The sequence below is a fragment of the Gymnoscopelus microlampas genome (genome assembly GCF_963454915.1).
Source record: "Gymnoscopelus microlampas genome assembly, chromosome: 10".
NCBI lineage: Eukaryota > Metazoa > Chordata > Actinopteri > Myctophiformes > Myctophidae > Gymnoscopelus > Gymnoscopelus microlampas.
Window position 1 is genome coordinate 41633949 of NC_139947.1, and position 22794 is coordinate 41656742.

A 22794-nucleotide genomic window follows, 5' to 3' on the forward strand; every position below is an offset into this window, starting at 1 on the left:
ACAACCTTGAAGAGCAGTTGAACATAAAAGCGTGTCCGTAAAAATCAAAAAGGCATACAGAATACAAATACGAAAATAAATTTCAAATAAATTGTACTACTTCTTGAGAAAGGCACATACCAAATTAGACTTCCAATTTCACAATTTAACCCCGGTGAAGTAATCACTTTGTTTTTGCGCTCAGTGCGTGACGGTTATCCTGTGCTGAACAGATAGTGGACTTCCTTTTTAGGCCTTCAAATTAAAGAGAACATCAAGTAAACAATGCAGTTGAATACGTAAAGTGCATCACAAGCAAGTACAATAAAATTAAACTACCATACATCTACTGTAAACACATAGCAAACAAAATTTAGTTTATTTGCAATTCAATAGTAACCAGGCAGTTTCATTACTATGCAACATCCATAAATGTAGTTTACATTTACTTTAGTCACGCTTTTAAGTATCCAGTCAATGGATTTGGATAAAGACCGCCTGATAACACACTTGATTGCTTTAAACTTTTTTCAAACATTGCACCTTCACTCAAGGCTTGAAGGTTAAGTCTCTTCAGAGCTGCACTCTAACACATGCCCAGTTTTTTGTTATTTGTTTCCGACAAAACTCCAGTATTATTCATACTGAGGCAACAAGAAGGGCAGTAGGAAATTAAACTAAGTACAAAGCATGAGGAAAGGTCATGTTTAAGCTTAATGTTGGAATACATGCTAAATGCATACCAAAATGCTTTTAGTGTGTTATGTTCTGTTTTTAGACTGGAATGTTTATGGCCAAGTTACTCTTAATGTTTCACATTATGAACTCTAAACATTAACAGACTGTAAAACTCAGTTCAGCTTCTTTCTTTTTCTTTTTATACCTTTTGTATTTTATGTTCCCTGCTAGTGAAGTGTATGATATTAGTTAGAACGTAAACAGAATTCAAGCCAGTCTTAAAGTGGTGACTAGTTTGAGATAGTAACAGTACATAACCCATGCATTTCCCTCAACAATGCCAATATACTGAACTTTACTGCAACAGGTAATAAATGTATAATCCTCAATTACGGAGATGTAGCTCTACTTGTTGTAAAATATAATACCAGTCAGTTTCAGCATTCAAAAGTATTACTGCTGTGACACAGGACAGTCTAACTACTGTATATCAGTGAACAGCTCCATGGAGAATGAGCACGCATACACAGTACCAGTATAATGATAAAGGTTTTTGAGAGTATAGTTGTAAGAAAGAGCTGTTCCACACCCATAAAATCACTAGGATATCCCAGGGTACTGGAATACGAAGTGTTACACAGATGTTGACACCTTTGGGGAAGTGGCACAGATCAACATAGATAGCACATGGCATACAGGAAATGGCAAACTGCTCCGGACTTCCTGTCAATGACGACTGTGAGTGTTTGGGTAGTTGGCAGAAAGTAATACCATGCTGAACAAAAGCAGAGATACCTCTGACTCTGAAAGAAAACAAAAAAGTCATATTAATAGTTTGGGTTGTTAAAGAACAGGTTTTCTGTTTTTTAAGTCAGGTCAGTCAGTCAAGTATTTTCTAAAATTGTGACACAAACAGGACATACTGTACAGCATGGTGTTAAATACTCTTACTAGAACAGAATATCTATCAGGTATTATCAAGTACACTACGGTGCAATCGTTTAAGCTGTCAAACCATGACAGATGTTCTCTTACAAAAACGGGCAACTCACAGTTAGACATGATTTGTTACAGACATTTGTCACAAAGCATACTTCCTGGCAGGTTTTATTGACTTTATTTTGCACTTCCACAGAAACATTTCCTGGACTGTTTGTGCCGTTCTAGTGAGTTTTGCTAGCCTCACAAAGCCAGTCTAAACCTTAAGAGCTCAGTTTTTCACTGTACAAGCTAATGATGAGCTAAGCTTAATTTGTGGGCTGGTTTTGCAAAACTAGGATTTTGCATGCTGGCTATGAACTGCATCGGCTAGGTTACAACTGATATAGTGCAGACGTTTACAAATTGTTGGGATGTACTGCGGCAATTGCAAAAGTAGTTCCAAATCAAATGTGATTGAAAAGTGTGTACAGAATGAACAGGAAACTCACATTATAGTCATGCATATCTTTGCATATTTTTTGTTTTTGAAAAGATCATGGTTTATGAAAGCCTAATCTATATAGGCTCTGTGCATAACTGTAGTCCAGGTTTCCAGAAGGTGGCATACCCGTTATCTTTTGTGGTTCAGTATCGCTTAGCTTCATTCGATTGGCTAGGCAGACGATTTGAACCAGAATCACATACTGTATGACACCTTCATATGTGTTTCCGGTTCAAATATGCTGCAGAACCAATTAAAGAAAGCTATGGAAAACTAAACCGGAAACCCAGGACTACATTAGGCACAGTGGCTATTAACCTCTTGGACTACACTCAGTGATAAGATGCAGCACCGTGGTAGGTTTCTCTGTACTGAAGCTATTGTACATACAGATATATAGGAATTAACATTCGCATATGGTCTGTGTTGAAAAACAGCAAAATGAGAACAAGAGACTGAGGAAAATGTATGATACCTTTCAAGGGGTAGGAGACCTGGAGCCACTGTGACAGCCACTCACGACACTGATTGATGCTGAGAACATCAGCGTTGACTCCCCTGACATAACATGCCTGAATACAATACAAATCAGAGTTATCACTGCAGAGAGGGGGAAAGATATTTAATAGGGGTGTAACGATACGTTTTAACAACGATTCGATACGTATCACGATACTTGGTTGTCGATACGATACATGAACGATACAGGTTAATTTAGAACGATACGATACGTTTCGATTCAGTCGATATGATACATGAACGATACTTGTGTTAAATATTATTTAACATAAGTCTCCAGCCACAATTGAACTGCTCCCAGTGCACCCGTCATTCAATATTAATACAGAACTGTATTTCACAAACAAAAGGAGTACTTTAACACAAAAGGAGTACTTTATTATTAATCAGTTTACACTGTGGCTATGAAAGGGCTGAAGTCTCAGTCATTTGCTGAGACAGTGAGGCACTGACCTGTCTGAGTTCGGACTCACTCAGCTCATGAGGGCCCAGTTTGATGAGGGCGCGGTCAAGCTGGAGCAGCTCCAGTGCGTGGCTGTTCAGCCGCCTGCCAATCATGACACCTGGCAGACGGGTTGTCAGGAAGAGCAGGGGGCTGATATATCTCTGGTTGGTAGAGAAAACAGAGTGAGAGTGCTGAGGTTGTGGTGCAGTTAGTTGGTTTGTCTTCATTTGTGTTCCTGCACTCTTAAATGCACCAGAAATACTATACCCTAATTACCTACAGTGGTGGTTGATTGTGGTGGTGGACATTTAATAGTAGGCGTAACCAGGGGTCATCACCATGCCAGCTTTTGATGGACATTTTGATCAATATTTAATTTTTGTCACGGACAGACAAAATAACTGGTCAATAATTTTACCAGAAACACAACTGACTAGCCCTAAATGTAAACGAATGGACTCGTAATGTGCCATAGTGTCTATGCCAGTAGTCTTACTTTGGGTATCTTATTATTGCGCTTGACTTGATCTTTTTGTATAGAAATAATTGTTGAAATTTCAGTTCCTACGTTTATTTCTGTTTCTCAGTTCCCCGTCTACTGGAAATGTTTAGTCAAATGGTTTGGCCGCAAGTGTCTTTCCAAGTTCCCTTTCTTCACTATCAGGTTGCTCAGATTATGGAAAACAACACAATAAGCTACCATAGTTACAGTATGCAGACGATACACAAATATGCATAACCATTATCACTAGAGGACTATGGTCCAAACACACACTGAGTAAAGGTGCCATAATTTTCTTCAATTAAACAAAGGCAAAACTGAAATAATAGTTTATGGAGCCAAGGAAAGCTGATTAAAAGTCAGAGCCCAACTCCAATCGTCCTCCAAAATGTAAAAAAACCTCTAGCCAAGTCAAAAACCTTGGTGTAGTCATGGACTTAGACACATTTTAACCAAAATAAAAAATGTGCCACGGACATGGACATGTCTTGCCACGGACACGTTTGGCCGTGTACGGACATGTTGATGATCCCTGGGCGTAACCTCAACAAATTTGTTAAACTGTCAATATTTCAGGCATTAAAAGAGGAAGTTAAAATGTAAGACTTAAAGGGCAAGACCACTTTGGTAGAGGTTTGGGTTGCGTAGTTACCTTGCCATGATGTCACTCCAAAGGTGGGCAAGAAATCAAAAATAATTGCTTCATTGATTAGAAATTGATAATTCAAAATATTCTCCTCATTGACTTACATTGTACGGTAAAACAGCTCTCAAAGTCACTCTTTTAGCACATAAACAAACACAAACAAAGTTGATTCAGACAATATAGAACATCACCAAACCCAGTACTGTTTTTTTTTTTATAAAAAGGTCAACTTCCTGTTGATTTTGCCATTTTTAATAAGTAGAAAACCCGGATCCGGATCCAGATCTTCAAATAGTAAAATCAACAGGAAATCAACATTTTTATTAAAAAAACAAACAGTACTGGGTTTGGTGATTCTCTATATTGTCTGAATCAGCTATGTTTGGGTTCATTTATGTGCTAAAAGAGTGACTTTGAGAGATGTTTTACCGTACAATGTAAGTCAATGAGGAGCATATTTTGAATGATCAATTTCTAATCAATGGAGCAATTATTTTTGATTTCTTGCCCACCTTTGGAGTTACATCATGGCAAGGTAACTACACAACCCAAACCTCTACCAAAGTGGTCTTACCCTTTAAGGCAGGTACACACTGCAGGATATAACACTGTCAAAAAAAAAAACAGAAGTCTCGCTAGACGAGATTGAAATCTAGACGAGACTTAGGTTTTTTTTTTTTTTTTTTTTTTGGTTGCACAGTGTTCTGTCACTATGAACGTCAGATCTCACAAAAAAAAGGAAACACGCAAGGCCTATCCGTGCACGTTTTAACACATTGAATGCCTAAAACGACTTAACTCGTTTTTAGCTTTTCATCACTTGAGTGCCAAGATCTGCTAATTTTTTTTTTTTTTTTTTTACTTTTTTTTTAAAAAATTTGACCCAAAGACCAAGGAGATATGAATTTTCGAAGATCTTTACTCTCATCCACTTCCTTGTTAACTTAAAACTTTAAAATTTTGTATCTCGGCTCCTGAGTACTTTTTTTTTTTCCATTGAAAAATCTCTGGCATGAATAACAATAGGCAGTGAAAATAATTCAGGCAGTCAATGTGTTAAGCTGTGGCGGACCCGGGGTGGAGTTATGAATTTTTTCTACTGTACCATTCATCCTAAGATATCATAACATCATAGAAAAGGTAAGAACAACTTAGTCCAAAATTCTCCTTTAAGACAGTTTTAATGCCACCTCGAATTTTTTTAAGACCAAACTTGCAATGAAAATGTATGCATATTGTTCACCGGCAAAAGTATGTATTTCTTATTGTTACAGTGAATTTCACTATAACAAACATTTGGACAATGTTGCATTATTCTCTGTACAATAACTGCGTCCTCTCTACTTCCTTATTTACAGACAAAAAAAACTTTTCAACCAATAATAGAATGTTATCTTGCTCGACTAAATCCAATTGAAGCAGAAAGGACAAAAGCTGTCTTGTCAGAATTGCTCCTACTCAAAGTACTGTAGAACCATTTAGGTTGCCTTCAATGTTATCTGGTAACATAGCACCCAGACCAGGACTCTTGCAGACATGTGACTTACCCTAAATATTATCCTTGCACATTAAATAAAATCTTATATACAGTATATTCTATTCTATTAGGTTTCTTTCAGTTTAAAACTCAGTCGCACCATATAGGCAGACTGGGAATACATCACCTCAATCAAAAATGATATAATAAGACCATTCAAACATGAATCTAATAAAATATAATTTTATGGCCTGTTTTAAATAAATATTAATTTAAATCTATTTAATAATTAGTTTTTAAGGGAACCCTGGCAGGGTTTAAAATCCAAAGTAGGTACAAATCACTGGATGTTTTGTAGTTATGTGTCACTTTAGTATGAAAGTCGCGATCATAGCAATAGAAAAGTAGCAATGCTGTGCTTCCAAATCAAACGCAGAATATTAAGTAAACAATCCATGGAGTTATCTGTGATGTGTTTGTCTGATGCGGAATCATTCTGCATGCCATGTACATGGACGCAGGGTTCTTATACGGAATTAGGGCACTTATAACAAGTCTATACTACAATATTACTCTCCACTGCTGCACTTAGCGCCCATGTTGCATTTCGTTTGTAATGGGATGAGCAGGGAGGAAACGAAACCACACTTTAATACTCAAAATTGTCTATTACTACTGTAACCAACCAAAATCAATTAAGCCTACAAAATGTATATCAATGCATAACCTGAGTATCACTTTGTGTTCTAAAATGTATTGGTACCCAGAATCAGTAGAGTCCATAAAATTGACTTTTTCAGGAGAGAAAGTGTAAGGAAGGTCTCTTAGTTCACTAACCATTTGATCTACGCTCATCCTCCTTATACCCAGGGGGGGTCCAGAAAATACACTCCGCACAGCATGGATTTCGGACACATTGGGATGTGCTCCACTTTGCACCTGGAAAATGCACAGATACACAGCCTTATCTAACTGACGTAAGCACACATACTGTATTAATACTCATTTGGCTATGTATGGTATTAATTTAGTTTGGGACTAAAATGTAGCCAGTTAAGATGCAAAACAGTCAACTCATACATATGTATGATGCTCCTTTCACTTACAATTTAGGCATTTAGCAGATCCTCTTATCCAAAGAGACATACAACGTGCAAGGTTGGAGTAAGCTCCGTCCATGAACATTTTTGTCAAATAGGTGGTGAGGTGTCAAGAAAGGAGTGCTAAGAGGACAATTATATGCTATACTTATTATATGACATGTATTGGATAACATGTAAACCCCATATCCATCAACCAGGTAAATAACAAATAGCATCTACCCAGTGAGGTGCAGATTAAAATATACATAGACCAGGGAGAGGGACAAAGGAGGGATATTAGAATAGAACCAGGCTACATCTTACTTTACTGCACAGGTGTTGTAGGCCTCTCTTAATGTGACCTTCTTTGACCTGGTTGCCTGTGTTCTCAAGCTCCTTAAGCACTGCAAAATGGTGTTGGGCCCTGCTGGAATGGTACACACCTCTGAACTCCACCCGCTGTTTCAGAGTCCAAAAATGGGGTATTAGGAGCTGCCGGGGGAAAAGGTACCTGGCAGTGAACAGGAGAGGATGGTACCAGAGGGAAGACGAACACATATTGATGGGAAGAATAATGTCATGACAGGGAAAGGTAGGACGGGCCAACAACACAGAGGGATGGGATGGCAGGTGGCATACATTGTGGAGCACAATGTATTATTATTGAGCAACATAGTATGATTAGTTACATTTTGAGGCAACTTTCACTTTCAATCGGTTTGATTTGCAGCATATACAGTATGAACTAAACAGTGATGAGTGAAGTGAGGAGACACTCTTTCAAGGTGACAAACTTACATCAGGAGGAACACCAAGTAGTTGGCAAAGGGGGGGATGGATATCAACACCAATGGAATGGCTTTCATCATGTCTCTGCGAAACTGAGAACCAAAGAAAGACATTTCTATTCAGTCTTTTATTGGCCTTAAACATAAAGGTGTTCCCAGATGAAAACAAGGGTATGTTTTACAACTCTGATTATCCTTGTGAACATCACTTGCAAGTACCTTACACTCCCTTCTGAACCTCAGGCATCTGAATTGACTGGTCAGGCTCCAAACTATAATTAACCACTGAAACCCTATACTTAGTTGACTGGATTCCAAAGGTTACATACTAGACCCCTTCCCGTTTTCTCTCTAGTTTACACCAAATATTGTCGCCGAAAAGCTCACAACACGTCACATATCTAGTTGTGAGCTTTTGCCATTTTCACAGAATGTTAGCCCCAAAATAAGGACGCCAGGGTTCAAGTGGTTAATTAATGTAGGCCTAATGATAGGACTGACAGGATTATATTTATTGTGTTAATTGCTTCACTTAATCACAAACTGAACTGTTCAGGCTGTTGAAGTCCAACACAATTGCTACATATTTGAATGAACTTGGATTAGTGATCAAACAGTGTGCATAAATAAACAATATCCTATACAGTCAGGACACCCACCTGCCAAAGCTTTTCCATGTCTCTGTAGGGTAAATCCTGGACTTTTATGCTGTCGGTGTACATTGCCATTTTTATTCTCTTAATTTCTTTGGCATCTTGAAAGAGCAGCTTGAATCCTGGAATAGTGACATAGTATATGGATGAAATCTACACAAATTGGGAGTACAGCTTTTCTTAAGATTTTGTGTGTGAATTAATGGTGGTTTACCTTCAACAAAAGTGTGATAGAGCTGATAAAAGCGGGGGAACCGTCTTTTAAGGTATCTTTCATATTTGTCATTTGCCCGCTGTAGTCTGGACGAAACATATTGGCCAACACCTGGTCTGGCTTTTGAGGATGAGAACTGTCTGCACAGGGACAACCTGTCATGTATAAGGAGGGGACATGTTAGCTCTTATGAGCAGGTATTCAAGGTTTACCATAACTAAATGTGGCTTGGCTCCGATTATCTCCTGTTCTGTATCCTTAAAATCTACACCCAGAGCCTCAGCCAATAGATAGATAGGTAGATATCTGTACAGTAGATACAGAGTGTGTGTGTGTGTGTGTGTGTGTGTGTGTGTGTGTGTGTGTGTGTGTGTGTGTGTGTGTGTGAGACACGACCCTGTGTTGCCTCATGAAGGGAGCTACATGGGCATGGCCAATGTCCAGTTCAAGTGTAAATGAATCTACAAATAAGCTCCGGAATTTAAGAAACTTTACATAAACACTTTAGATAAACATAAGTACTATTAGAAAGGGTCATTTAGCTTGCCTGTTCAAGAGGTTATGATAACATCAGCTGATATATGACAGCTAGCTAAAAGCAAAAACTAAGCTGAATAAATACATCTAATAAAATAGAATGAACCGTATACCTTGACTGAGATGACACATAAGGAGAATAAAGGCCAGTTGTTATCCCATTCGGCCGAAATGCATACCGTCGTACCAAAGAAAAGTGACCACACAGACGCACACACGACAGCGCCATTTTGGTAAGGGCAAATTCCTGTTGGGGACAAGCATTTACCGTAACTGTTGTTGCAGCTGTACAGGGTCATGTGTGTACCGTAATGATGGTTGTACGGCCCGGGCCAATTTATAGTTTGGAAAACCCTGGGGAAAACGTTGATGGAGGAAGTGGAACTTAATTTGTCTTTTCGACAGACATTTTTTCACAGCATCCATATTATTGACATAAGCAGCAGTGGTGGAAAAAGTACTTTTACTTAAGTAAAAGTATCAATATTGCAATCAATGTAGAAACGCTCTGCTACAAGTAAAAGTCCGGTAATCAAAATCGACTTGAGTAAAAGTACAAAAGTATTGGCATCAAAATATACTTAAAGTACCAAAAGTAGTGATTATTATTTTTGTATAAACATTGACTTTGCAATTTTTATTATTCAATCCTTGCCCGATCTGTGGAAACCGTATTTTTATTAGCCTACTAAATTACTACAGTTATTACTACTGCTATTTTACTTACATCTTGCCTTGAACCGAACTGTATACACAATGATATTCTCACTTGATCTGTGGATATTTTCCCTCCGATTATTATTTTTTAATATCACTGTAATCTCTATTTTTTTTGTCATTGTTATTCCTATCATTTTTATTATTTTATTACCAGACATTTAATTACTATTCTTTCCTGTTGTTCCGAACTGTATTTTTACACAGCGATACCTACGACTGATCTGTGGAAATCTTATCATCATCAGCCTGTTAAATTACTAAAGTTATAATTACCACAATTTAATTTACCTTTCTCCTCGAACCGAATAGTACTCAGTACCATCCCGGTTTGATTTGCAGATATCTTTCCTTTAATTATTATCTACATAATTATCGCATTTCTATCTCTAGTTTTTTTTTATTTTTTATTATGTTACTATTTTCTTTTGCTTTAGACGGTATTTTTCCACAGTTAATATCTCTGTCTGATCGGTGGAAACCTTCCCTTTGATTATTGACAGATGAACGAGCTTTGAACTAAGGGTCCGTTCCGTTCTTCTCTCTCTCTTTTTCCGTCTCTCACTCTGTCTTTCTCTCTCTCTGCGTCTCTCCCTTCCTCCCCCCTCCCTCTCTCTCGCTCTCTCTCTCTTTCTTTGGCTCGGTGTCTCTCGCCCTTTCTCTCTCTCTCTCTCTCTGTTTTGCTTTCTCTCTCCCTCTCTCTAATGGATTGACTAACGCTGAACTCTAGGTACTTATTTTTGCCTTAAGTTGTGCCCTGGACTACAGGACATGATGCTTTGAATTGTGGATGAGGTATATACACCATCACTGTGAACTGAACTCTGGAATGAGTCATATAGTTCTGTGTTTTGTTTTTGTTTTTGCCTGTGTTTTATTTATTCATGTATTGATTAATTTTGGACTGGGAGTGGGATGAGTAAACTCGAGGCACTTTTTTTTTAATTTTAATTATTCTCTTTCTTTCTATTTTCAACAGATATCTTAGGGTACTTTCTTTTGCCTTGTATAGCGGACTTTTTTCCTTCCTCTCCCATCTCTCCTCTCCTCAATTTTGCGATCAGCCGTAATATTACTATTACTTATATTTCTATTGCCCTGTACTGAAGACCTGGTTGCACTGAACTTTTGTCACTTATTATGTTCTTTCTTTTCTCTTTTATTTTTATTTTTTTGATTCTTGAATTAAAGACACCAGGCCGAAATGATCTCCACTTCTCTTTTCTTTGCATCTCTAACTTAAGACACCAGGCTGTATTGAACTATGGTAGACGCCTTGACAAGCTGAAGGTTTATTACCTTTTACTTACCTCTGCATTTGAATCCAGGTCTCATCATCTATCTGTATTGTAGGTATTGTAAGTCCCGTTTTATTTTTCCACCAATATCAGAACTCTATGCTCCAGTCCCTTTCCTATCATCTTATCACGCCCTTAATAGAAAAATATACACATTAGCCAATAGACATAAGGTAACTTTTTTTTTTTTTTTTTTTTTTTTCTCTCTCTTCTTTTAAATAACGGTTGTTGCTATAATTTTTTTTTTTTTTTTTTTTTTTTTTTTTTTTTATCATATCTCCTTACCTTTTATTAAAATTCTAGTACTCTACTTCAGTAACTACTTATGTTATGCTCCCATAATCACATTTGGCTACTCAACAGGCATACAATTTATTTATTTTCCTTAACACAATCACAATCAAGTTCAACAATCAATCTACATCTCAACACCGGGGGCCTTTTCTCTGAGCCCTCTCTGTACTCGTTAGGCGTAAAGCTAGAAAGTCGCAAGTACCCCTCTTAGGAGGATGACTCCTTTTGGAGTCTGCATCGCTGTTCCCATTGCCCGGAGATGGGGACAACTTAGGTGCAACTGGGGTGGGAGGGCAGGGTGGGTTGCGGGCACCGGGCTATATCTCTGTAGTCAACAGTTGTTTACATGTTTTTTTATTTCGTTTTACTTTTTGTTCTTTTTGTCTCCCCTCCCCTCCCCCTCTTTCCTTTCCTCCCCTCCCCACCCCTCCCTTTATTGGGGCGATTCAGTCAGTCGCATAGACATCTTTTCCACCATCTCTCATTTGTACGACTGGCTAGATGGCTAACACAATAACACAAACCCCAGATAAGGGCCACGGAATCAGGTTTCTGAGTTGGAATGTTAAGGGCATGAATAGCCCAATCAAACGCTCAAAGATTCTCTCTCACCTAAAACGCTTAAACGCTGATGTTATATTTCTACAGGAAACACACCTACGGGACAAAGATCAAGCTAAACTCAGGTGCCCATGGGTAGGCGATACTTTTCAATCGTCTTTCAATGTCAAGGCAAGGGGGGTAGCCATTTTATTTAATAAAAGAGTCCAATTCACCCCATCCAAGACCATAGCCGATAGAAACGGTAGATACCTGATTATTGCAGGCACTCTATGTCACAAACCGGTCCTATTGGTAAATGTCTATGCTCCAAACTTTGACAACCCAGACTTTACAAATAAGCTATTCAGCTCCCTCCCTCTCTTAGACACCCACCTCCTGATTCTAGGTGGCGATTTGAACTGTGCTATCCACCCGGCTTTGGACCGTTCGAACCCCCGCACTCTGTCTCAGTCCTGTATGTCCAGGTCAATCTCAGAATTCATGTTTAGGAACGGTTGCGTCGATCCCTGGAGACTCTGTCACCCCCAAGCCAAGGAGTTTTCTTTCTTTTCAAATGTCCATCAATCCTATTCCCGTATTGACTATTTTTTTGTTGACGGCTCCCTCATTCCTAAAGTTCTTTCTTCCCAGTACCACCCAATTGTTATTTCAGACCATGCCCCTCTAAGTCTGGACATCCAACTTTTAGACCAAATTCGTTCCCCATCACCATGGAGACTTAACCCTCTGTTGCTATCTGACGATGCCTTCAATACCTTTATCTCTTCATCAATTGACGACTTCCTGGTTACTAATCAAACCGATTCCACCTCCCCCTCATTGATATGGGAGACATTCAAAGCTTATATCCGTGGCCAAATAATATCTTACTCTGCCTTCCTAAACAAAAATCGCAAGGCCAAGTTGCAAGAACTAGCAAGAAAAATTCAGGATCTTGACCTTCAAAACGCAACAAAACCCACTTCAACTCTGCAGAAACAACGGATCGACTTGCAGGCAGAGTTCGATCGCACTGCTACGGCAGACGCGGAGCGGCTCTTATTAAAGTCACGCTCCAATTATTACGAACACGGCGACAAACCGACCAGACTACTAGCCCACCAATTGAAACAACAAGCTTCCTCCCGATCGATTCCGACCATCAAGGACTCCACAGGTAATCTTACCTCCGACCCAAATACCATTAACTCAATTTTCAAGACCTATTACACCTCACTTTACGAATCAGAATCACCGTCAGATACCACAGATATGTTTAACTTCCTTGGGACTCTAACGGTTCCGTCTATCGACCTTACTACGGCTGACCACCTTGACACCCCTTTAACTTTGGTAGAAATTATAGCCTCAATAAAAACGATGCAAAATAACAAATCTCCTGGTCCCGACGGATTTTCTGTTGAGTTCTTTAAAAAATTTGTCAACAAACTAGCCCCTTTACTTATTTCTGTCTTTAATGAGTCCCTACAATCTGGCATATTGCCACAAACTCTAACTCAGACATCCATAGCTCTTTTATTAAAAAAAGACAAAGATCCCACATCCTGTGCTTCCTACCGACCCCTGTCCTTGCTGAACGTAGACGTAAAAATCTTGGCCAAAGCCTTAGCAACCCGTCTGGAAACAATCCTTCCGACCATCATATCGGAGGAGCAGAACGGTTTTATTAAGGGACGTCAATTGTTCTTTAATGTCCGCACACTCTTTAATGTTATGTACTCTGAACATTCCTCCTCAACAGCAGAAGTAGTCATCTCTCTCGACGCAGAGAAGGCCTTCGACCGAGTCGAATGGGAATATCTTTTTGCAGTGCTCCACAAATTTGGACTCGGAGACAGATTTATATCCTGGATCAAGCTTCTGTATACCTCCCCCCAAGCTAGTGTTCACACCAATGACACCTACTCCGACTACTTCACACTATCTCGTGGTTGTAAACAGGGATGTCCTCTATCTCCCTTGCTTTTCGCCGTGGCCATTGAACCCCTGTCAATAGCATTAAGATCACTGCCGTCATTTTGCGGAGTCCGCCGTGCTGGCGTTGAGCTCAAATTATCTCTGTATGCGGACGATTTGCTTTTATACATATCAGACCCACTTATTAACATCCCGCCGATCCTGTCTCTCCTGGATACATACAGCTCCTTTTCAGGCTACAAAATAAACGTTCTTAAAAGTGAATGTTACCCCATAAACCCACCCGCTCTGTTACTCACACAACCCGAGATCCCCTTCAAACTCAGCCCATCAGGGTTTAGGTACTTGGGGGTCAACACAACCCGAACCTTAACCTCTCTCTACACTGCTAACTATGCCCCTTTACTCACCCAACTCAAAGCAGACTTACAAAGGTGGAAGTCACTGCCCTTATCACTAATAGGCAGAATCAACGTGGTCAAAATGAACGTCTTGCCCAGATTTCTTTTTTTGTTCCAGTGTATCCCTTTGTTTCTCCCCAAACATTTTTTTAAATCTGTGGATCAAATCATTACTAATTTTCTGTGGAATGGAAAGACACCCAGAGTGAGGAAATCCCTATTGCAACAATTCAAATTTAATGGCGGCCTTGTTTTACCCAATATTATGCTCTATTACTGGTCAGCTCAAATCCAAAAACTCTCCTACTGGCTTTACTCCCCAGAGACTCTATGGTGTAGGTTGGAGGCGCTGCCAAGCTCCTCACCTTCCCCTATGGCTCTCCTTTCCTCCACTTTACCAATACTCCTCTCCAAATTCACATCCAACCCTGTTACACGCTCCACACTTAAGATTTGGTTTCAATTCAGGCGCCATTTTAAATTTATTTCACCCTCCTCTTTGATGCCCTTAGCGAGGAACCACCTATTTCCCCCATCTCTCGAAGACGTCACTTATATTGCCTGGCAGAATAAGGGAATCAAATGTTTCAGAGATCTCTTTAAAGATGGTACATTTTACAGCTTCGCAGATTTATCCTCAGACTTCAATTTACCCACATCGCATCTGTTCCGCTACTTTCAAATTCGACATTGCGTCTCCTCCCTCTTTCCATCCTATCCTTCTTCCCCTCCCATTCAGAATTGGGAAGACCTGTTGATACTGAAACCCAACCAGATATCCCTCATATCTACTATATATGAGAAATTAATGTCCTTTGACCACCAACCGGCGGTCAAAGTTCGCGCAGCTTGGGAGCAGGAACTCGGTGTAGCCTTCACCAATCAGTGCTGGAACGACGCCTTGGAGAGGATAAGATCAAGCACTCCATGTGCAAGACTAGAACTCATACAGTTCAAAGTACTTCATAGAGTTCACTATTCCAGATCCCGTCTATCTGAGATATACCCATCTATTATAGACCAATGTGAAAGATGTCATGCTTCCCCATGCAACCTGAGCCACATGTTTTTTCTTTGTCCTATACTTAACAAATTCTGGAACGATTATTTTGCCACCTTGTCAAAGGTTCTTAGCTTTGAAATACAGATAAATCCTCTCATAGCAATATAATATATAATAGCCTTTACATCCCTCCTGGCAAGACGGCGCATATTATTGCAGTGGAAATCCCCCAAGGCCCCTTCCATCTCTATGTGGCTAAGGGACGTCATGTCTTTCCTTAAGCTGGAAAAGATTCGTTTCTCTGTTAAGGGCACCCCTGCTAAATTTACCCATAAGTGGAACCCCTTTATTAATTATTTCAATTCCTTACAGACACTACCTTCTGACTGAACCCCCCCCCCCCCCTCCTCTCCCACCCCCTCATACCTTATCTTCTTTTTTTTTTCTTTTTCTTTTCTTCTTCTTTCTTTCTTTTTTTTTTCTTTATTATCATTATTATTATTATTTTTTTTTTCTTCATTTTTTTTTATGTATAGCTGTATTACTCATACTTTATTATTAATATCAATATCATTTTATTTTTCCTATTACTGAATTATTTACCTGTTCTGTTTTACTGTACCTCAACAATGTTATTGACATTCTAAAATGTAAACCTTGCAAATGCTCTATTACTACTATTATTATTGTATTTTTTTTATTTTTATTTTTTATTTTTTTTCCATATACACAGAGATAAACGGGGAAAAAAAAAAAAAAAGGGGAATACAACTGTATGTATGTACTTACAACCATGTACTGTAACCAACTTCCCGTAATAAAAATATTAAACAACAACAAAGTACCAAAAGTAAAAGTACTCATTATGCAGAATGTCCTGTTTCAGTTATAATAATTATGTCTAAAAAAAAAAAAAAAAAAGTAGGCTGAAATAGGCTGAAGTGGTTAATGTTGTGTAATAATAATAATCAAAATCTACAATATATATATACACACACACACACACACACACACACACACACACACACACACACACACACACACACACACACACACACACACACACACACACACACACACAGTGGTGTAAAGTAAATTTGAAAACTTTAGTTACTAGTTACTTTGTAGATTTTGATTATTATTACAGAACATACATTAACCACTTCAGCCCTACAAATGTACCATTTTACATTTCAGCCATTTGAAAATAGCCGATACAAGCTCACAATGGCATTGTGAGCTTGTAGATCTGCTATTTTCAAAAGATTTTTATACATTTGAAAACTTGTGAAATTGGTCTTTCTGCATAAAGAGTACTTTTACTTTTGTACTTTAAGTACATTTTGATACCAATACTTTTGTACTTTTACGCAAGTAAAGAACAGGTGACCGCGTGGGTGGGGCGTAACCTCGCATCACCAGTAGGTGGGGCGTTTTTGTTGAAAGATTGAGGTCACACCACGTACGCGCAGGCATCAGACATCAGTCGATTGAGGTCGTTACGCAGCACGGCAGCAGCAGTACTAACGAAGGTTTGCATCGTAAAAGTCGTGGAGGTGGGGTTGTATAATGCAAGTGGTCATTTTGTGTTAACTTTCCTGAAGTTAATGTTTTTGAACGACGTTTAACGTTAAAATAAACTAATTAAATCGTTGTTTAACGTCAGTTCGAGCATGTGCGTCGCCCACCTCCTAAACGCAACGCACGTGCTTGACATTCGATTCATTAGTAGAGGAACACAAAGGGACGAAGTATTTCTACGGTCAATTCAAATTTACGGAATAATAATGAATGCTGATACAAAAAACGTACAACGGCCTTCTGCAAAAGCCTTTTTTTAGACCTACAAAGAACATCGTTGTCGTATGGAACCAGCGATAATGAACGCGGAAGTACGACGGTGTCGCGTGCTCTCCAAATAAAAAAGAAATCTACAAGCCAGGCGTGTCTAGAACAGTGGTTCTCAAACTTTTTCATGTCAAGGATCCCCAAATTGACACTTATTAGCCAGCGGATCCCCATTTCAAAATATATGCCAGGGACCCCCATAAGAGAAGATCTTTTACGGCTCTAGCAGTGATTCTCAACCATTTTGACATGCATTAGGCTACAGACCCCCATTTAATGGCATTTCTATCACTTGGACCGCAATTTATATTGTAAAATCTGTCAATTTAATTCAGAGTGTACAAATCCATTTGTACACTCAGAGTTACAGACCCATAAGGGTCCATTTGGTGCCTAATCTATCATTTAGCTGGGGACCCCCTGGAACTCCCTCAAGGATCCCTGGGGGTCCCCGGACCCCATTTTGAGAACCACTGGTCTAGCAAATGGTTCAGGTCAGGACGTCTCTGGTAGTTTGGCGTTAACATGCAGTTGGCTCACTCACGAACGCTTAAATGATCTTTCGACGTGTGGGTAAACCTTAATGGGTGTCGCATGACAAACATTGTTCTATAAGTATGTATATGTCAGTTATTTTTTTCTCAAGCGATCCCGTCGTACCATTCAGTTAAGAATCTCTGCTTTAGTTCAATAATCTGTCTTGTGGGCGTTTTTGTAGCTTTTTATAAGAACACTGTAAATTTAAGTGGACCATAGAAAGTGCATGTACAGTAACACTTGACAACAGTTGCCCGAGGGTGTAGGAAGAATGCAAAGAAATTACTTGAAATCTTCTTAAAACTTAGAATTATGGTTGAATATGTATGCATCTTTGACTTATTGTGTTAAAAGTTGGTCAGTTGTCTAGGTTACTAGACTTGTTTGTTTCTATATTGTCAGAACTTAATACATTTTACTTCCATTTTGTCTTTAGATGTTGACTGCATCAAGGCATGCCCGCAGCAGCAGTCCTGATGGGACTAACGTGGACAACTCATGTGAAAAGGAATTGGGTAAAACCTTTGATTTCGATTTGTTATGTGAAATTGTAATGGATAATGCTGCGTTCATATGGATTCAGGTAGACTAAACCAGATGAGCAAGTTGAAATGAATAAATGAGCAGACAAAATTGGAACTGGAACGTAAGCTGGTAAACTATCTTTGTGGAGTTCTCTCAACTTGTTTCAAACATTTTTTATTGCGAAGCACAGGATAGGATCTTACATTTCTGTTCATATACATGGATTGCTTCCTTTTTCCCCAAAAAACAAACAGACATATACCAGGGGTTCTCTTACCTGATTGGATAAAATATGTTAACCTACCTGAACATATATTCTATCTTTACTAAAGAGCTGGAGAGACAGGGAGACCCCTGTTACTGAATAAACATGCTATAGCAGTGATTACTATCAGAATGTAGAGCTGTTTAACCAAAAAATATCACTTGCAGTACATTTGCAATATAATATTAAGAGCTGCATTACTAGAATAAATACACAAAATAACTTCATATTTCATTTTTGTAAACTAAATCACCATTAGCGACATATCATGCGTGTTTTGTTTGCCGTCTTAACAGTCTGCGGACAGACGAAAAGACTGTCTGCCTAAATCGATGTGAAAACAGTGTTTAGGGCCGTAATTAAGGCGGCAGTGGTTCAGGAGGGTAGAACAGCCATTTGGGAATTGGAAGGTCTGCAGTTCAATCCTCGCCTCCTCCAGGCTTTGTCTCTCCTGTTTTTGGTGTCCCTAAGCAAGACACGTAACCCCCAACTTCTCCCCCATGCACTCACTCAGAGCAAGCCACTGCTGGGTCAATATAATTAGTAAGAAGTAATTTCCTCTCCGGATCACTACAATACCCAAGAGAATATCATGTTTGCTCTTACCCATAGATCCCACAAAGGACTGTGACCCAGACAAACTTCTCCAGTGTCCATATGATAAAAACCACCAGATCCGGGCATGTCGATTCCCGTACCATCTGCTTAAGTGCAGGAAGGTTGGTAACAAAAGTGCAAATGTTTGTTTGACAACTGTATGAATATATGTATGGAAATTTAAACAGTCAAGTGTTAGTTATTTTAATTCTTACTTTAAACCAAACATCTCGGCTGGAGTAAATGTATCACATGGCGTTGAAATGCTTATTAGCTTCAGCTTGAAGAGATTGAGTTTCTAAGATAATTTGAAAATTAATCATGAATGGTTGCTTGAATGACATAACTGAGGTTCTGTCCGTCTGTATTTGCAGAATCATCCTCAACTAGCCCGCGAGTTGAAAACGTGCCCTTTCAATGCTCGGCACCTGGTGCCCAAGAATGAGTTGGCCCACCATACTGCCACCTGTGAGGACAAACGTTATATCCATACCGGAAGTAAGATAACTTATGTCTTTTCTCGTATTGATTTTAGGAATATTTTGCTTAACCCATTAAGACCGGGAACGCAGCTGTGTCATTTTCTTTGTCCATTAAAAAAATAGAAAATTTACATGCTCATAGTGCGGCACAGAGTGCAATGCTATGAGCTTGTAAATCTGAAATCTTTTGAAAAATCTTGGAATGTTTTTCTCAAAACATTGTTCCAGGGACCCCCCCAGAAGCAAAGATTTGAGTGAAAAATGTGTGTATGTGTATATATGTGTATATATATATATATATATATATATATATATATATATATATATATATATATGTGTATATATATATATATATATATATATATATATATATATAAAAAATAAATAAATAAATTATTATTTTTTTCAAAGATTTGCACACATTTTCACATTCTTTTTTTCAAAAATAGCCCAAAGGAAAAAAAAGAGACACAGATGCGTTCCCGGTCTTAATGGGTAAATGTCTGATCGTTTAAAACATTTTCAAAAAGTAGCGGAAATAGCCGATCTAGATCGGTTATATAAAATTATTAAATATGTTAGTCATTTCTTTGTATTTGTTCTTTTTATTTTTAAAGTGCCCAGTGCAATTTGTGTTTACATTGATTGCACATGTAATTATTTCATGTTAACTAATATTCAGCACTGCTTATTGAGATGAATTGTTGTTTCACAGCCAATGACACGGAACAGCAGTACAAATGGCAGGTCCCTTGCCCTACATGGACAACACCTGTCACAGAGGAAGACTGGGAACAGGGTCAGTTGCATTTCTTGTGTTTTTTGTTGTATGGAACATTTTTGCCTATGGGTCTGACATAATAGGATGGCAGCTTGGCACTTGTTAAAAAACTTGTTGCGGAATCTCTCGAGGAAAAAGGCAAGGTTGAGCAAATATGACAGACCAGTCTGCATGTTCACTATTCAGCACCAGGTACATTTTACAACATGAGTTTTAGGTCAAATTTGGCAAGCTAAGCTAGCAAGCGAGCACATACTTCCATGTAGTCCCTGACTACCAAGTGTCCAGTAACTGGTCAGTTTGACCCATTATCACGTGTCATCATTCTTTATATGGCAGTTCAAGCCGAGAGTGACGAGGTAATAGCTAGTCTGTATTCTGTCTGACCAGTAAACCAAGTGTTTGAGTGTTTACTTAACATAATGTATAATATGAATCTTGCATATCACCGCACAGTATAGAAATTCCCTAACAAACTTAATCTGCAATCAGGCATATTATAGTATAGTATATTTTATTTTTTATTTTTTACCGTTCCCCTGGGTCTGTGAATTTAGCACAGCAACTGTTAAAGCTGCATGTAACTTTCCTTTTCTACCCCGGAATTGAACCCGGGTCCCCGCAAGTGCTGACCTTTTTACCATTGAGCTAATGGAGCCTGCCTGCTTGCTCAGGGGATAAATTGAATCATGACCTTTTGTGTCAAACAAGAAACCAGATCGTGTGTCAAAGGTGATGTCTCACCTAGACACAGGTTCTAAATGTCTCAATAGAAGAACAGGGAGAGAAAATACAACCCCAATTCTATGAGTTATATTGTATTAACATACGCTACCATACAGATTGGACAAAATTACATTTTATTAATTAAAAAAGTTACATAGTGCCGCTTTAACCAGTTTGTCACTGTTCTTTCTGTTTAACTTCTTGCAGAATCTGACAATACTGCAACTCCTTTTGTTTGGGGCCTTACGACAGCTCCAAATCAAAGGTTAGTTCTCCCTTTTGAATATTCTGGTTAGTTCTCCCTTTCGAATATTTCTATACATGTATTGGCACTTTTTTTGTCTTATTTTATAAATATGCTTCCCCTTCAGGCTGGCGTTGGACACCAACAGCCTTACCTCTATACTGCGAGCCCCCAAGACACTGCCATGGCCTGCCTTCCGGCAGTAATTTTATGTTTGCAAGTTTTCTTTATTATTGATATTGCATGCTTTGTTTTGTTACGTTTGTTTATTTCTTTTGTTTCTGCTTGGTGTGAAGTTTGTGTTTAATAAATGTAAATTTTTGAACGATCCCCACCCTTACATATTTCAAGGGGCATCGGCTTAGTTGCAGTTAAAGATTGGCAAAACGGACCTGAGTTACAACTGTACTTTGACTGCTTTTTCTGTCTACATATCTCTCAGACACAACGTTGTAAGCTGGTAGATCGGCTATATTTGCTCAATGTTCCCCCTAGAATATGGATGCTGGGGCTTATCCTCAGTCAGTCATCCATTTCTTCCCCAGCTTATACTTTAACCACTTGAACACTCTATTGTTAGTAAAACGGACCTGAGTTACAACTGTACTTTGACTTCTTTTTTCTGTCTACACATCTCTTAGACACAACATTGTGAGCTGGTAGATCGGCTATTTTTGGTCAATGTTCCCCCTAGAATATGGATGCTGGGGTTCTCAAGTTGAGTAGACCAACCGGCATTATTTTCTTCTATTCACTGTTAACGTAATTGATTTAAGGTTCCACCAACTTTTAACTAACCAAAGGTAAACCTCACCAATTCTGTACATCTGACTGATTGACCATGTGTTAAGCTTGCATCATAAATGAGCCTGCTAGCATTTAAAGTGCAGTGATGTTTGTTAATAAAAGTGTTAGCTCTATATTCTGATGGTAATCATTGCTATGGTGTGTTTGTTCCGTGACAGTTCCCTCTTGCTCGTTGGTGAACAGAACACATTCTCATGTGGGTTGCCAATTTCATCCAATCAGGAGAGAGTACTCATTTATCAGCTTACATTTTATATCACATTTTTTCAATCAATTCCAGTGTCACTTGTTTATCCTTTGTGAGTTCTCTCTTATTGGATAACATTGGCATCTCAGCCTGAAAATGCATCTGTTAACTAAAGAGCTGGAGAGACTGGGAGATCCCTGTTATTGAACACTATTGGCTATGATTACTATCAGTATATAAAGCTTTAACATTTTCACAATGTTTTGTTTGTTTTGTATTAATGTATTTAAATGTAGCATTGATTGAATACTTAAGTCAACAATGTAAAGGGCATAGAAGCACAGTAAAACACTGGCTAAAAGCATAAGAACTTGTTTCCATTGTGGTCCTGGCATTTCATGGCATAACCACTAGATGGCAGTACCCATCAGGTTTAAAGACTAGAATTGAACAGACTAGCCAAGTACTGTCTGACAAACGGGCTGCAGGTTTTGTACCTATTTTATTTAAAGCCTCAACAGAGGTTTCAACTAACCGCCGACTACTAAAAAAGAAAAACAAAGTGAGTTATTTTTCAAATTTTACTTAAAGGTAGGGTAAGTGATTTGCGTTGGTTAAAATAATTGTTAAATAGCTCTATTTTCTGATAGTACTCATT

The 22794-nt window shown here is 38.6% G+C and overlaps 2 protein-coding genes across 2 annotated transcripts; one reads left to right on the forward strand and one right to left on the reverse strand.

Annotated features, from left to right (window-relative positions):
- Positions 1-184: 184 nt before the first annotated feature.
- On the reverse strand, positions 185-9182 carry letmd1 (LETM1 domain containing 1). Its single transcript, XM_084068365.1, has 9 exons — positions 9057-9182; positions 8407-8561; positions 8199-8314; positions 7550-7632; positions 7076-7262; positions 6507-6608; positions 3053-3205; positions 2556-2652; positions 185-1460 (listed from the first exon to the last, which is right to left on the reverse strand). Exons 1-9 carry the CDS (start codon positions 9170-9172, stop codon positions 1384-1386), a joined length of 1086 nt encoding a protein of 361 aa, XP_083924491.1. The 5' UTR covers positions 9173-9182; the 3' UTR covers positions 185-1383.
- On the forward strand, positions 6597-21348 carry gtsf1 (gametocyte specific factor 1; the record flags this gene model as incomplete). Its single annotated transcript, XM_084070111.1, has 7 exons — positions 6597-6646; positions 17959-18037; positions 18925-19031; positions 19284-19407; positions 20107-20190; positions 21106-21163; positions 21270-21348. The coding sequence occupies exons 2-7, from the start codon at positions 17959-17961 to the stop codon at positions 21346-21348; spliced, it is 531 nt and encodes a 176-aa protein (XP_083926237.1). The 5' UTR covers positions 6597-6646.
- Positions 21349-22794: the final 1446 nt, after the last annotated feature.